The 17,303-nt window shown below is 41.3% G+C and overlaps 1 protein-coding gene across 8 annotated transcripts in view; it reads right to left on the bottom strand.

The window, feature by feature from the left end:
- Positions 1 to 2,645: 2,645 nt before the first annotated feature.
- The window catches only part of DLG2 (discs large MAGUK scaffold protein 2), a 2,041,254-nt gene continuing 2,026,596 nt past the window's right edge, over positions 2,646 to 17,303 (bottom strand). For all 8 annotated transcript variants that reach the window (XM_073808350.1, XM_019948680.3, XM_019948679.3 and 5 more), the window contains 4 exons: positions 16,514 to 16,686; positions 14,337 to 14,446; positions 9,261 to 9,352; positions 2,646 to 7,523 (listed from right to left, as the gene is read on the bottom strand). In XM_073808350.1, coding sequence (XP_073664451.1) covers positions 7,417 to 7,523; positions 9,261 to 9,352; positions 14,337 to 14,446; positions 16,514 to 16,686 — 482 coding nt within the window. In that variant the 3' untranslated portion in view covers positions 2,646 to 7,416. The remainder of the gene's footprint in view (positions 7,524 to 9,260; positions 9,353 to 14,336; positions 14,447 to 16,513; positions 16,687 to 17,303) is intronic.

Below are 17,303 nucleotides of genomic sequence, written 5' to 3'. Positions count from 1 at the left end.
GTTTAGGTGGATGTTTCCAATTTCATTCCCTGTCTCAGTTGGGTGAAGAGGGTCTATGCATTGGTTTGTGTGGCTCTGAAAGTAGGACCAGTGAGGAAAAGCTAGGAGGTGGCAGAGAAAAGGACTTAGTGGCTTGCGTTCTCCGCGGTGGCACCCCATCTTCAGCAGGAGAGGAGGCCCCTGGGAGCTGGCTGAGTGTGGGTCATGGCACTGTTTCTCAAAGTGTGACTGTGACTGACAGGAAGGAATACATTTTACACCTGACACAACATGAAACAATATTCATCCTTACTACACGTGTGGCACTCTATAGAGTTTCTATTTCATTGAAAAAAAGTGCTGGTTTATGACCCACTGGTGGGTGGTCAGTAGCAGTGTGAAAAATGAGACTGAATTAGAACCTGGTGACTCCAGTGTCAATATCACCTGGGAGCTTGTTAGAATCAGAATCTGCATCTAAGGCGATCTTACAGTGAAAGAGGAATCAAAGGTAACCACCGTGATTCAACCCTATTTGTATTCCAGCACGCGGGAGTAAAGGGGATGGAGAGTGCAGGCACTTTTCACCGGTAGCTGACATCGTGGGAAAGCAGTGCTGAGTCAGGCATGGATTCCGTGTCTCTCAAGCGGGCTACAGTAGAGTAAACGTTTTGACCTCAGGTCCAGCTGTGCCTGAGGGACCCCTGGGAGGTGAGAGAAAATGGCCCTGTGTCACATGGCAGGTGGCCAGGGGCTGGGCACTAAGCCCATCCCATAAATCAAGTTATCTGTTATTTCCCTTTTGTTATAGCCAATCTTTAGCAAAGTTTGCCTAAGTATTCCAGCTTTGTCCCAACTGTGCCAAGGGGGATTAGGGACAAGGTCTGGACTTGACAATTGGCTGTAACATTGGAAGGGGGAAAGGATCAGTTTCATGACTGCAGTAGTGCCTCCTGAGATGTCCCTAAGGGAAAGGTGAGTCACAGAGGACCACGACTGGGGTTATGAGACCCAGCGGTCCTGGGGCGTAGAAGACATTGTCCCCTGACAACTTCAGAGACTCTGGGTCTGGTTTGTGTCGAGAAAGCTGGTGACCCCTCTAAAATGTTCCTTATCTTTGTGCCCCACTGAGGCTTTGAAATTCTGTCGCTGGATGTTTAGTCTCAGAGTATCTACAAAACGTCCATGGTTGCATAGCTAGGCCCTCTTAGGTTCAAAGATGTGCAGTCTTTTCTAACTTTTGAGACTTCCAGAATGATCGTGTTTTAAAAATAGTTACAAAGGAACGAAATAGGACCCAAAGAAAAGTCAAAAGCTCTTCTAGCTTTTTTCCCCCTTGAATAAACACACCCATTATTGAGAGAAACTGGCTTTTTGTGTAGTGTTACCACTAATATTACACCTGATGAGACTGTGCAAATGTTAAAAATTGAGTAATTGTTGGAATGTGAGGCCTGCATTGGGCTTGCAGCCTCAGTCAATGTCTTCTGCTGCCTCTGATCTGCTCGGCTCACTGCCGCCAAGGACCATGGACAGAGGCGGGGCACCTGGTGGAGACTCCTGCCGGCACACTGTGCTGGCCAGGGCCGTATGACCAAGTCTGGCTTCCCCAGTGGCTAATCCAATTATGTGATAGTTTATCGTGAAGCAAAATGTACTTCAAAGTGATCACTTCAATGGTGAAATTTCAACCCTTCCAGGGGAGGAATTTGTTTTGGCCCCCCAGCTGTCAGACCTGTGCTGTCCGAATGTCTACATGCCAAGGAATATGTTTAACCTGGAGGGAGGAATCATCTGGCAGATTCAGGTTCTCAAGCCTGACATTTTTGGTATGCTCAGCTCTTTGGAGCTGGTATGTTTTTTGGCCCCACTACATATGGAAAATTGACACCTTCTTTCCCATTTATGCCTTTCTTGGCATCATTAGTATCAGACAAGAAAAAATTATTTCTCTCTATTCTTAGGACCTTCTGGAATCTCACAATTTTGAAACTGGAGAATTGATTTTTTTTTGAGGTAGATGTGAGGGTCTTTAAAAAACCTATCATTTGGGCTTCCCTGGTGGTGCAGTGGTTAAGAATCTGCCTGCCAATGCAGGGGATATGGGTTCGATCCCTGGTCCGGGATGATCCCACATGCCGTGGAGCAACTAAGCCCGTGCACCACAACTACTGAGCCTGGGCTCTAGAGCCCACGAACCACAGCTACTGAGCCCGCGTGCCACAACTACTGAGCCCGCACGCCTAGAGCCTGTGCTCCACAACAACGGAAGCCACCGCAATGAGAAGCCCGAGCACTGCAGTGAAGAATAGCCCTCACTTGCTGCAACCAGAGAAAGCCCGCGCGCAGCAACGAAGACCCAACGGAGCCAAAAATAAATAAATAAAATAAATTACCCCCCCCAAACCTATCATTTAATACCTTGTTCACCCTTGGCAAAATCCTGATTAAAAGCAGGCAAGATGGCAATCGAATATTCAAAAATATTCAAAAGCAGCACTTTCAGCTGCTCTAGGCAGTGCCAATATTTCTCAGAGCGAATCTACTCTAACTACACTTTAGTTCTAAAATCAGACAAGTCTGATAAAAATAGAAATGAATAATTCTATTCTTCGTGAAATAAGACAAATTATGCTTTGGGAGAAAATAATTTGCTATAAAGTATAAAATGTTTTAATATTTATATCTTATAATAAAACCATGACATGTTTATAAACACTCTATCAAGCATTTTTACAATGGGGCCACCGCTGACAACTGGAAACGCAATAAATATGCAAAGACACACTGAGTATGAAATATACATCTTGATTTTATAATCGTGTGTGCTTTATTTTTTACACAAATGGAATGGAAGTGTCGAATATTTACACTTAACAGGAGTGTAAGCTGTGCAGTGTCTCTGTAAACTCCAGCCCAGGCAAGGAGTATGTTTCCCTCCCTCCCATCCGGCACTACAGCTCAATGGAGAAGCATCCTGTCAGAGAGAAGCACAAAACTGTCATATCGAAATCTCACGCATACAGCCTGGTGCACTCAGAAGTTAAGACACATTTAGGAAACACAGATTCAAAAAGGAGAGAAGAAAAGTTTGCCATCTCATTGGGAGTCAACCTTGTCATTTGGTAGTCTGTCCTCCTGAGTTGCTAGGGAGCTTCTGTAGTCTATCTTTTAGATGATCTTTGTCTAAATCATTCACCTTAGTTTATCCTCAGCTGCTACAAGAAACTGCACAGCTGTACAAGAAATGATTTCCGAAGCACAGTTTTCAGTGAGGAAGGATATTTACAGACTAAAGTGTGTGTGTGGGTTTCCATCCACATTCATTTGTACCCAATGTAGTATGTGTATACATGATAGACATACCACATATACCATACGTACAGAGAAGTAAAATGTATATCCACAGAATTCTGTAGGGAGTCCTCTTTCAAATCAGTTGTCATGGGAGGTACTCCACATACTCTAAGGGAAATGTCCCCTTTTGTCCTCTTTAGGAGCAACAGATTACTATGATAAACTTAGGAAGTAGCCTGAGTCTTTGACTTAAATATTTTTGTAGGAATTTAGGCAGGACCAAGACAGGAAAAAAGAGATGTAATTTCACCAGCAAGTCCATTCAATCTCACCAGAGCAATCACCAGCTGAAAAGCAGAGGGAGCTTCACATGAAAATAGGAAAAAGAAAGCTTATGAATGGAGAAAAAGTCTCTCTCCAAACCAAGGTGATGGCATGGCTTCCATGAGAAGGAAGAGGTTTGGTGTCAGAATAATTGCTGGGGCCAGAGTCTGCCTTTATTGAAAGGAAGTGTCCTCAGAGCCGTGGGATGGTGCTGGGAGCAGGCTCACTTTGGACCAGGCTTCAGGCAGAGGCACCCAGGTGCCGGCAGGGCCCAGAGCACGTGCATCATCACTGCCAGGGCAGCGGTGCAGGCTGGCTCAGTGAGGTGTGATGGAGCTGGCTCCAGTGCAGGACCTCATTCAGGCTCAGCTTTGCCTTCTGGGCTGCCTGGGTGAGACGGCGACCCAAAGAATTTGTGTCGTTAGTCCAGTGTATGGACTTGCTGTCTGAATCAGCCATGAGCCCTTTTAGGACGGAAATACTAAGGAGTGGGTTATGGGAGAGGAGATGATCAGAGATGTGAGAAGAGAAAGGACAGGAAAGGTGGAGGAAGAGGAAGAGGAAGGGGAGAGACTGAGAGTAAAGGAGAGATAGACAAAGAGACTGGGGATCAAAGGGGAGGGAGAAAAGAAGGAATGCGGGAGAAAGCCAACAACTCAGAGAAGACGGGAAGGAAGGATAAAAGGAGAGGTACACAGAAGAGAGCTGGAATGAGACAGAACTAGGAGGGGAAGAGCAGAGGGAAAGAATGAGGAGAAAGAAGAGGCAAGAGCCATAGGAGCGGGGAGCTTTTCCCTGGCTCGGAGTCCTGAAGGGCTGGCAGTAGGATCTAAGACAGCTCAGAGGCACCTGAGTGCAGGCTTCGTAAAGATGGGCGCACTCAACAGAGCGAACCCAAAAGCTTGGAGCCGGGAGAAAAAGCCTGCAAAGAAGTGGCCAACAAATTCTGTGGGAGGAGAGCAGAAAAACAAATGCCCCTGCAATTAGCTGACAAATGGGATTTTGATTTTGGTAAAGCTGAGACCCCCGTGGTGCTACACATTGTACCAGAGCATGAAAAATAGCACCAGTGAGACGATCTGGCACTTTTCCGAAAGGGCCCAGCATGTGAAGGTGACGTTGCGCCCCCAGCAAGCCTTCAGATTGGAGAGAGCTCTCGACAAAGTTTGCAGTGTTAGCACCAGTCTGGCCCCAGGCTCCAAGTGCATTTGCACCAGTTGTAATCTGGGTAACTTTCATGCCATTTCCACACAAGTCGTCAGATTTGCTGCAAAACACACTGGTTCACTGGAGCCGTAGAGACCTCAACATTGGGAAGCGCAAGACAACACAACAAATGGAGGTGTAAATTCTACAGGAAAAGACCCTCTCTCACCAATTGGCTTGGTGATTCTTCAAGCAAATATATATGTATATATATATTTATATAAATCTACATAAAAAATCAGTGCAAATGCCAATTCTAATCAGAAGCATCTACACTAGGAAAATAAATAATTATATTACTACAAAACCAAGGGTTGGTGGGTTCAATCTGATTGTACTCAGCCACAGCAATACTTAAGATTAAATGGAAAGCACATCACATGACCCATGGAAACATCTATTCATTAGTGACAGTCCTTTACATAAATGGTTGCATGCTTAGTTGAGAAACCAAAGAAGTCATCATGGCGGCCTAAAAGTCGAGCTGGGATCAGGAATGGCATTCTGGTGGCAGAAAACTTCTGGGAGTAAGACTGATGAAAGCAGGCCTTGACCTGAAACTGGCGAATTGCAGACATGGACACATTTTTGACATTTTGAGTGCTCCAAGGAAGTCTTGGGAAATTTAACTTTCATCAGAGGGAAAAATGCACTGCTAGCCCTTCCATTGGTAAAGGTAGCCTCAAGACTATAGGTAGATGCATGACTTTGCATTTTTGTGTTTGTTTTGGTGACTGCAGCCGGGCAGACAGTGGTAGTTTAGTGTAAGACGAATAATGCTTGCTTTTGGAAAGAGACCCTCATTCTGAGCTCTGATGTTCTTACTGTGAAGAAGCCCCATCACTGCTGATGGCTGTCTCTTGCTCTCCCATCGCAGCCTGCATGCTGGTTTGCTGCACAGTGTGGCAGAATCCCTGCCAGGTCTGATGTACCCCAGAGATAAGGCGATGGGGCTTAGTTTGGGCATGTATACAACCCAGAGTTGAGTAGTTATTGAGATCACTGAAAAGTCTCTCTCTAAACGCCCTGGGCACAAGCAATGCTGATGTCACCAATGGCTCTAAAGTGGGATATAGGCTTCGGGAGGTTTCTTTTTGTAAATCATCATTATTATAATTGCTAAAAAATAAACTTGGTCCAGGCGCATCCCCCAAGAAAGGCAGTTCAGTTGGTTGAGCTCAAAGTCATTAATGGTCTTTCCTGATGGTTCTATCTCTTTGTCCGGTACACAGAAAAAAAAGTCTGTACCCCTCATGCCCCCCCAACCAGATGCTTCCCTTCTCTCTCTCTTCCTCAGAGAAATAGTGCATTTTGGGGCAGATCTCTCCATGGCTCTATACCTTCTCTGGCTATTACAAAACCCTCAGTTACTTGTGAAACAGACAAAAAAAAAGTCCTAATTATTCATGATGGCCAAAATACTAAATGATCCTTTAAGAACCGTATGTAAGTTAACTAGGAACATTATTCAACTATTTGCATGGCAGGCCCAGGTTGTTTAACAAGAGAAAAGCAAAAGCAAAAACTTCCCTTTACATCATTTGCATGAGTTTGTCTCTGAAAGCCATCAGCTTAAAAAAATGCATTAACCAAATGTCCTCCAAAAATATTCATGAGGGTAACTCATTAAGGGATGTGCTCCATGGGAGTGTATCACTAACGTGGAAGGGAGATCATGGGAGGTAAGTGAGGGAGAAGTCTTTGTCAGGCTTCAGAAGGAACTCAGATGCTCTCAATGGATCAATGGCAACAAAAGGGAGAGTGCAGCTTTCTGGTGTTGAATTGGACCATCTGCAGATAGTGCATACATTTAGTCTTTCAATGAATTAATCTTTACAAAATATTTCACAAAACTTCTTTAACCTATAGAAATTCATTTCTATACATTTAATATATTTTTATTATATAAATTATTCTCATCTTTAGTGCCTTCTTTAAGTTTATAAATGGCAAAATAGACGATAAACAATCATAAAGCTAACCCCAGGTGGAATCCCCTCCTCTCAGTGAGGTCAGTCCTCCACACACTCGCAAATTTTATGAAATGCTTGTCTTTGCAGATGCCAGGAAAAGAAACTACACACTTATCCTTCCCTGATATTATGCCGTCTCCAAAGGGACTCCTTTCTTTTTTTCCCTTCGTTCTTTCTTTTGCTTGTTAAGAAATCAAAGGAGGTGCATAGTTATAAAATTCGAAGTGTACCAATTACAGATGTGGGTAATGGGAAGGTTGGTGAAGTTCAAGTGCTGGCAACTTTTCTTTAAAGCAAAAAACACAGGGAGCTCAGCAGCTAAATCAGCTCTGGACATCTGCTGGGTGAGGAGGCTGCCCATCTCTTGGGCACAAAGCCCATCAGAGGTTCATCCCTACCCCTGGCACTCTGAGCAAAGCAAAGCCTTCCCGCGTACTGCACTGTCTTTTCTGTCCCACCCTTTGGCCCCTCCTTCTCCTTCATGGCTTCACACAGTTTGTGTTGTACATTCATAAGAATTCACATTGACTGCAAAAACATAAATGCAACAGAAACATAAAAGCCTCCAAGTAGTGTATTATATATATTTTGTTCTTCTAAATGCTCTTCTGTCATTGTTGGAGGTGCAGTGGCTAATTTATAACTTCTCCTTTGAGGGAATCCAGATGAAAGGCCCAGATTGCTCTTCAATAACAAGCTTGCATTGGTTATAGATATCTTCTAAGGTGTCACCTTGGACAATAGCTAGAACAAAAGCAAACACACTGGAGTTAGGAATCACTCGCTGGCTGGTGAAGAACCACCATCGATCACGCAGCAGAAGCTCAAAGAGTGACAGACAAACTCATCAGGAAGCTTAATATTACTTTTTATTAGTAAGAAAAAGCAGAAATTCACTTAAGCAAAGTCACAACAATGATTTAAAAAAACCCTTACAAGGCACGTCCTAGATTGGTAATAAATGCACCATGGGCTTCCTACTTTCTACATGTCGCTCTGTAGTTCTGCATAATGAATCATTCATTTATTTAAATTTTATGGGTGTGTACTCTGGGCCAGGCACTGAGCTAGGCAGTGATCAATTTTCAGATTGAGAGCTCCCTGTTACCAAAGAAAGCCAGACTTATATTCTCCGGACTGTACTTATTTTGTAAGGGGCAGAAATTCAAATATTTTAGACACAGAGGAAATAATAAAGATTTTAGAAGAAACTTTAGTTAATCTCCTCAACCCCCAAAACCTTTAAAAGAAAACCCCATTCATTCTCCAAGTAATCTGGTAAATCGAGATTTTACCTTACAGGGCTGTTTGTAGTGAGAATACCTTATGGGCAACTACTTGTAAAAAACATAAAAATAGGAGGAAACAAACAAACTGTGTATTACCTAAAACACCAAGTCACTTACAGTAGATTTAAATACATTTTATTATCTCCTTTGAACAGCAGCTATCTTGTAGATAGATATCCCAAACACATCAGTCCTATCCGTATGACACTAGGGCTTAAAAATAAACTGTGACTGAAACATGGTTTAGATCTGCAAAAACAATCCTCAGAATGTATTGATTATGATATTTTATTCCTGAATATAAACCACTGGTCAAAATGTACATTGTTTTCATTTAAAAGAACATCTTGGATGTTCTTTTAGGATGAAACATAACTCATATCTTTGTTATTAACCAAAATTTTACTTAAGATTTACCCAATTCAACATATTTGCAAACTGCTAAGCCCATGGCATTTTCATATTCTGAGTGAAAGAAAAAAGAAAACACCAAACTTCATGCAAGGTAACTCAGGAGGAAAGTTCTTGCTTTTAAACCATCAGTGGTAAGGCAAATTCCATAAAGTCTGATGGCTCTTTGGATCTGATCAGTGTTTCATGAACGCATGTTAAGGATAAAGAACCCAGGACGTGATACCCAGGACAAAATATCCCCCCAAATTCATGTTTCCAAGGAAATATTTAAAAAGAAAAAAAAAAGTTTTGCATTGAGACTTGACATGGAATTAATTGAAATACAGAAAGTGTTTCAACATTTTCGTCAAGTGCTGCTAATGGGGAGACAGACCCATAGGTCCCGGAAGCAAAGGACAGAGGCCCTGGGCTTGCTTCCCAAGAGTAACTGCTTTGGATGGTACACATTTTGAGCCTTGAAAGTTTCTTTTTCAAATTTTCTGATGATCTCAGGGAGAGAAGCTGAATGAGGTATTAGTGCTTAAAATCTCCTTAATAGCAGGAGATAGCTCAGTGGCATCTGCCACTCACGGTTTCGGGTAGGGCCAGTGGGAACCTGGAAGCTGAATCCACAGAAGAAAGAAACCAGAGTTTTGGATCAAATGGAAGTAGAAGGAAATAAGGGGTTTTTAGCAGGAAGGTCTTAGGGCCCAGGTACACCAGGCCCAGAGCCCTCTCTATACCAAATGTCAGACAATTTATCTCCTTTCTCACAGCACAAATGTAAATGAAGTTTTACCTGTAAAATATTCTCCAAATTCTTGTTCTAGCTTAATTGCACGGTCATAGGTTTTCTTGGCTTGTTCCTCTGTTAAACGCTTATTCATCTCCCTGGGAAAATGAGAGTTTGCTATTAGAACACAAAGGGAACATACCAAATCCTGAAACACTACAATGCATGGTGAAAATGAGTCCTGCAGGAAGCCTAGTGTAATCTTAGCAGCAGCAGTCTCCTATTCCTCTTTGCTGGAATATTTTCAGCCACTAAGACTCCCTCCCAGGGGGCTCACTCTCTCAGAGGGCAGTCTCTTGGTCCCACATGGGACTGAAGCAGGATCTGTTCCGTCATGATTTCCAGTCACTGGTTCTGTCCTCTGCAGCCCCGCAGAGTAGGACTGAACTTCATTCCTCCATGTCAGGCCCTTGGGTCTTTAAGTCAAGTGCTGATGTGTCTCTCGAGGCTTCCGCTCTTCCAGCAAAAACTGTCCTGCTTCCTTCATCTATTCTCTCATTGGATATAATTTCCAAATCCTAACTTCCTGGCCACCCTTCCTTAGACTTTGTTCTCATCTATCTCAACCTCTTTTAAACATGGGATGTAGAATTGAACGCAATCTTCTAGGGTGGCCAGAGGGAGGAGAGGAGATGGAGAGAAGGGAAGAAACATCACAGCCTTTCAGAGCTCATTATATCTAAGAGAACAAGACTTGACTGTTCTCAGGTCCTGACCTCGCAGAAAGCTTTGATCTCTCGACTCTCCCATCCTCCCCAAGGGCTGCTGTTCACCTTCAATGTGGGCAGGAGACATGTGGAGTGGAGAAAGAGACAGTGTTTCCAACGAATTATAGAAAATGTGACAGGCCCCTCAGGTGTGTGTATCTTTCAGGCCGAAAAAGCATTCTGTAGCTTGCACGGCTCAACTTCTGCAAACAGTGAGGCATGCCTATAGCAACAAGAGCCCTGAACTTCCTCTGTTTTTATAATCAGTGGAATTTCAAGGAGCTGCTAAAGATGGCTTGAATTAAAGATACAGAGAGAAAGGAACAATCAAAAGCGCTGGGACCAAAATATTTTCAAACAGACTCTAAGCAAGTCATATCAAATAGTGAGCCAGAGAGAGGAGCTTGGCAAGAAGGAATCTCCGATGCTTATTTTGTTTATTTTTTGTTCGGACAGAAGAACGGGCTGTAAAGGAATTACGCTGGGCATTCTCTGTCCTTCTTTCTGTTAGTCTGTCAACCACTGGTGTATCATTAACTGTATGTTAGTGCTGCTTAATCAATCGTAAGATTATTTAAATCCAATCTAGTCTCAAGGACAAATTGAGGAGGGAGGAAAAGGGAGAATAACCTAATCTATTGATTCCCAACCAGTGTCAGCTTTATCCTCTCATGTCCTCTAGGTGTTAACATTTTTTGCCAACCAAAGTCTACTTATTAAGTAAGAATTATTTTATCTTCCCATTTTTCTTAATCAAAGACTGACAATCATTGCCTCTGATCATCATAAGAATACCAGTGTGACTGTACTGATAAAAGTTCAGCTAAGAGCAAAGACAGTTTGGTTGGTCCATCGGGAGGCATCGCAGGTACAGGTAGAATTTTGAAGGCATTGCTGCTTTCGCATGTCACTTTAGGATGCCAGATATCTGGGTCTTGAGCATGTAGTCTCAGGTTAATTCCTTTTTCAGAGCAAGTAACTGAGGTCAGAAGTAGTAAAGGAACTTGCCTAAAGTAAAAGAGTGAATTTGATGTAAGAACTCAAAGGTTTTTTTTTTTTTTTGAAACCAATTTTTAGTGAAATAGACTTTCCAGTATGCCAAGACTTTCTTTCAAAAGAGGCCCTTATTTAGAAAAACACAAAACAAAACAGAAGTCTGACACTAACACAATTCTGGACTTGATGTTGATGGCTGCAATATACAGAAGCGGGAGTTTCCTGAAGTCTTGTTGTTGAAGTAAACTCATCTTCAACTGAGGGATGGTATCTATAATTCTCTTCCTAAACAGCACTAGCCCTAGAAGCTTTGAGTGGCTGTCACTCTTGGGTGGCAGGAGATGCTGGGCTAAACCAAGGTATCTTCTCACAGAAAGAAAGTGTTTTGCTCCAGATGTCAAGAAATCATGTAGTTCTGGTTCTTCTTTGACTTCCCTGGCTCATACTGGTCTGTCTTCTCTGAATTCCCTTTGCATTTATTGTAGCAATACTGAATTTAGGATTTTATCCTCCAATACATGAACTTGTTTTGTCTCCCTGCCCAATCTGCTAGTTCTTTGAGGGCGGAGACCATGGCTTGTTCACTAGCATGTGGCATGGAGCTGAGTCAACACTTAACTTACTGAATGAATAAGTGAATGAAGAAATGAAACAATGAATGACTGGAGAGCTAGACAAACAATTATGATACAGTTGAAGACAGAAGTAAACACAGGCCATCATGGGAGCAAGAAGGTAAAAGCAGATTGGGGTGGAAGTGTGGGGAGCCACAGGAAAGCTTCTTATCGCCATGGGATGGGGGTGAGGAATAGAAGTCACATGGCGGGTACAATGTAAAAAAACACCTGTTTCATACACGCCCTTGATTTTATGCTCCTCTGAAGAGTCAGCTACGTATGTGCTAATAAGTGCTGTGGTTTGATGTGGATGATGCACTTGAGAATAATGTGTGTGATGATCTATCAGTGCCTAAATGTGGCAGCTGCCACGCTTTTGTTCCAGGTGACCTAGCCTTCACCCCTCCCTGTGGAATGGGCAATTCATGCCAGCTTTGCTCCTCAAGTAAAACCCTCAGAAAAAGAGTGAGCTAGAAAGGAAGCATCTAGCATTTCCTAATAAGATCACATTGGTTTGAATGTCACCGTTACGGCACTACACATATGGCTGCAGCAAATGATGTCAGAGTCACTATCTCATTGTGGAGTCCAGCCTTCAGCAGGTTTGATTTTCCTTGATGATACATGGCCGTGACAGGGCCCTAAGGCAAAACTAAACAAGGCATCTCATAGTTGTGGAAAGCAGTAGACCTTCTCCTACTGAGAACATCCCCCAGTGTTGCACTGAACCAAATGTGCAGCTGCGGTTTCTCCCTCAGGCCTCCCTTTCCCCGGAAGCCACTTATCCCATTGCATGTTTATGATGTGAAAACTTATTTTTCTATTTCTGAAACGGGCCTTTAAGATGCAGTTCCCAGGAGGTGGGGGCCATATTTCTATGCTTCTTATTAATGTTAGCAGTACTAATAACATTTACGAGGCCCTTCTCAGATTATAAATCACTTTTACTCAAGGAAATTTGTGGTTGCTTAATTCACTTTGCTCAATGCCCAACACAGTAGCTTACAAGAGGAGGAATTTAATATGTACCATTAGGGATAATACTATCAACAACCATTATTTTATCTTCAACACATATTTTTCCACAGTGCTAGCTGTGGGCAAAGCTCTTTATGATATATAAAGAGGTATTAGTACCTAATTAGTATCTAATTTAGGTATTAATACCTAAATTCATGGGGCAGAAGGTACTAAGAGTGACCTCCTGACTTTATTTTTTCATCCTGGTAAGAACTTTGTCCATCTTTTATTTATGGGAGTCTATTCTGCTTTTAAGATATATCTCTGGCAATTTTCCTAGAGATCGACTATGTATTTAACTTAATTCTCTTAGACTGCAATTCCAGCTACTGTCGCTTCTTCCTTCTAGAGAAGGTGCCGAATAATTGGTCGATATCCTCTACAGGTAACTGCTTTCTCCTCTGGGATGAATGATTTCATTTTCTTTGGTCTTTCCATAAACACTGTTTTCTAGTACTCTGTGGTTCACTTCTGAACCCTGCCAAATGCTCTAATGTCTTGAGGCCCAAATGGAGGCATATTTGGGCAAAGCTCTTACAATGGACACACTGGTGTCATCTCTTGTGGCCTCTTGGAAATGGCACTGTTTACATGGTTTGTAATGATAAAATAGTCTTATTCCTCTTACAATAAAGTAACTTGAAATCTTTTATAGTAATAATAGCTACCATTTAGTGAGTGCTTATTATATGCCAAAGACCATATGGAGAACTCTACATTCAAGACGCTGTTTAACCTTGACACTAGCTCTATGAGGTCTGCATCATCAATGTGCTTAGTTTAGAGGTGAGGAACTAAATCTTACAGATGTTAAGCAAATTGCCTGAGCTCACATAACTGAACAGTGGCAAAGGAAAGAACCAAACCTAGCCTGATTAATTTTCAAGTCCCTGCTCTTAGCCTTTTTGCTCTGCTACTTTTATGGCTACTGCAGCGTCACTTTTGTATGAGAGTGGTCTACAAAATAATGCCACCAATTTGTATCAAATTGGCACAAAAAATATTGTTACTTTACAGCCAGATCATGAATATCTGCCCATTTTGTTTACTGATTTTTGCAGGAAGATATTTTACACATTCGCTTAAAGATAAAAAGAACAAAAAAATCCAAGTCATGCATTTTCCCCTTGTTTATAAATGTACACAGGTCTGGAGGTTTTGGTTAAGCTTGTAGATGTTTTACTGAAAGGCCACTAAGAAAACGCCCTATTAAGGATAGTGGTCTACATAACATGAGGTTTTAATTAAGAAACATGAGAATTCTATGCTATAACAACGTGAAATGCCAATGCAAAGAGTCTAAAATATTGTTTGCTCCCTCTATGAAAACCCACACATTTAAAAAAATTTACTAGTGGAACTGCTCTCCAAAGTAAGAGATAATTTAAAGATGATTGCTTCCTATCATTTGGAAAGCAAAGCAAGATAAAACAAAAACAAACCAAACCAACCTACCTTCAAAACTGCAAGACAAAATGAAAATATCACACACACAAAAACAACTTGTGAAATGAAAACAAAAATCAAGAAACATTAGTGAAGACATTTTATGGAATTATTGACATTATGTCTCTAGTGGTTCAAAAGAACTTTCACCTATCATTAAAAAAGGGAATTCTTAAAAAAAAAAATCAACAATGGCAGTTCCCATTTGCAAGCATTTATGACAAAGAGCTGTTAACAATTTGCTCTGTCGTACGGAACAGGGGGCTGGATGAAGGCCGCCGCTGTCCTCCACTTACATCAGAGGTTCCAGAGACTTGGGTTTAATGAAGATGGCAATGGGATAGAGCTGGGCAACTTGTAACCGCTTGATAGCATTTCCTGATACGTCAAGTATACAGTGTTTGCCCTGGAAGAAAGAGAAGAAAAATATGGAGTTAATCCAGGAAGAATGATCATAATCAAACCAAAAGGAAAAAAAAGAAGTAAGTATGTTTTAGAGGGAGGTAAAAGATACTGGATTTCAAATTTTGAAAAAGAATCACTGCAAAGCATAAACAAAAGTTGATATACAGGGTCATAACCAAATGTTTGCAATAATTTATATTTCTTACTCCTTTACTAAGCGTCTGTCACTGGGATAGATATTTTACTTGTGTTATCTCAGTTAACTTTATTTCCTTAAATAAGTACCTGATGCTCTGCACAAGGAAGCTGTGTAGCCATATGTAATATGACTGAGTCCACCCTCATGAAATGCTCATAAACCATATCTGAAAACAACTGTCAAAAAGAAATTCCCAAATTGTCAAAGAAGAAATTCCCTACCTATGAGGTACATATTATCAACTGCATTTTACGGAAGAAAAGACTAAGGCTTAAAAATACTAACTTGCCCAAAGTCTCAAACCCAAGTCTTATTGGTTGAGATAAATAGATACCTTATTGTCTCACCCTGACCAACGTTAAATCTGGAAGAATGGTAATGTGAGTTTAGAACAATCCCATAAACATCTGCTGAGCGTTTATATGTATCCTGCCTTCGATATGCTCAGTCTAGTATAAAGCAAGGACAGACACAAAGAGTTACCTTAAATATTTTATCTTAAATGTTGAGAGATAGGCTTGCATAGTGTTTAAATATCTTGTTTCTTAACAAATAAAAACCCTATTACACTATAGCACACCTCATTTAACTTGCTTTCCACTGCAATGAGTGCTCAGAGCAAGGAGCTGCTTTATAAAGTATTTCTGGAAAAACAGACACATTTGCCTCACATCATATTCTGCCTCCTGGAGGGAAATGGCTTCATTACCCCGAGGCTAAAGAGCTTTACAAAAGAAGAGAAAAAGCATACTATGCAAATAGAAATAGTCCTAAATCAATAAAAGGGGATAAAAACTCATCCAGAATATCCATGTAAAAATGAAGAGAGTCCAGTGAGTACTTGAGCTTTTATAGGAGAAACACACTAAGGTGGCTCAAGCCTTTACCACTTACATAAATTCCAAGTTTGCTATGTGTGAAATGCAGCAGTTATATAAAATGTCTAAATGCAGTTTGATTATTCACTGGCCAGAACAGTTCGAGGTAACAAAGGTTGTGTCTACGAGAATAGATGCCATTATCCGGGAAGCTGATTCGAAACAGTATGATATAGCTCAAAGAAGCCAGCTTTCCAGAGAGAAGAAAGCAGACCACCTTCTTACTGTATTCTCAGACAGACAGGAACATTTCTTGTTTAATCTTTTTCACCAATACATTAAAAGGGGGGGAAAAGGTTGTGTCAAATCCAGTCAATCCAACAAATATGATTGCCTCTTAACTCTTTTTTTTCTTCTATGAAATTGGTTCTCTGTGTTCATAGGAGATTAGGATCTTTCCTTAGGCAGATCTTAAAGGTACACTGAAGTGCTTTCCTATCCTATTCTCTCTTGAACGTTCTTCTCATTTCCACGCCCATGAAATCATCAGGAGGAGGAGAATCACAGCATCTACACCTCCTCTGAGTTAAAATGTCTGCCAGCAACAGGCCAGGCAGTCCTCCCCGTCTATCTACCCCTCCACCAGGAGGATCTCGAGTTTTCAGGGAGATGAAAAGTTAACTCCTGCTAACAAAAAGAACTGAGGACCCTGATCTAAACAACGAAGAGTGACAAAGTTTTTAAAGTAAATTCAATGTTGTGGCCAAAGAGAAGTGAGTCAAGGATAAAGTGAATCTCCATAAGCTTCAAGCTGTTAATTGCCTTCAGGTTTATAGCTACCTTTCCTCCTCTCCCCACCAGGTCAGTCTTTATTGAGATTAGAATAAAGATTAATGATCTTGCTCTAAAGGGAATCTCTGCTTAGAGGTCTTAAAAGGAATATTTAATCAAAATTTACAGCTGAAATCAGGAAAGAGTAATGACCAAAAAAATGCAGTTTGCCACCTGGGAACCTTCTTCAGGAGAGACGTAAGATGATTGGGGAACATACCCTTTCTGCTACAAATCTCACAGACTGCACACTGGTTCCATACAAGTTGTCATTGTACTGGCCGGCTTCTATAAACTTGTGCTCTTGGATGTCTTTCTCCATCTGTTCTCTGGAAATGACAAAGTGATAGTCTCTGCCATCCACCTCGTAGTCACGCTTTGGCCTCGTAGTATCTTTATAAAACAAAAAAGATGAAAATAAGGTAACTTTATACTCATAAACTTCCTTTACACATATATTTTTACACCCTCAGCGTAGATATATAAAAATATGTAATATGAAGGACCATGACATAGTAAAGACTGTAAAGACTATAAAACTAGATAAAATATATGGAAATATATTTTCAGGAATCAGACAACAGGCAGTGTTGGGCTGTAATACTTAAGAGCAACACGAAGGGACTCCGCATTTACTCCATTTTCATTTCCAAATGGAGAGTGTCTAGAGGTCATGTAGTGCTAGGAGACTCTGAAGTTCAGCCAGACTGTGCATTTGGTTGAGACGCCAGAAGGGCCGCATGTTATGAGGTTACTCTCAACTTACTCTAGACCCACCTTCACAAACCCTAAAACCAAGTCAAAACTGGAAGAAGCTGATTTGTCAGTAAATTATTACCTGCCAGAACAAAAACTTAATATTCTATAAAGGAAGATAACAAAATCCAGATGCCCAATAATGTAGCATCACTATGTCTAGCACATGATAAAAGATTATGGGACAAGCAAAGAAGTAAAAAAATGTCTCATATTAAAAAATGGACATGCAGTATAAATATATCCGGGGATTT

The sequence above is a fragment of the Tursiops truncatus genome, chromosome 8 (assembly GCF_011762595.2).
Source record: "Tursiops truncatus isolate mTurTru1 chromosome 8, mTurTru1.mat.Y, whole genome shotgun sequence".
Taxonomy (NCBI): Eukaryota; Metazoa; Chordata; class Mammalia; order Artiodactyla; family Delphinidae; genus Tursiops; species Tursiops truncatus.
The sequence above is the reverse complement of the archived record's forward strand: the minus strand, read 5'-3'. Positions and strand labels throughout refer to the sequence as shown.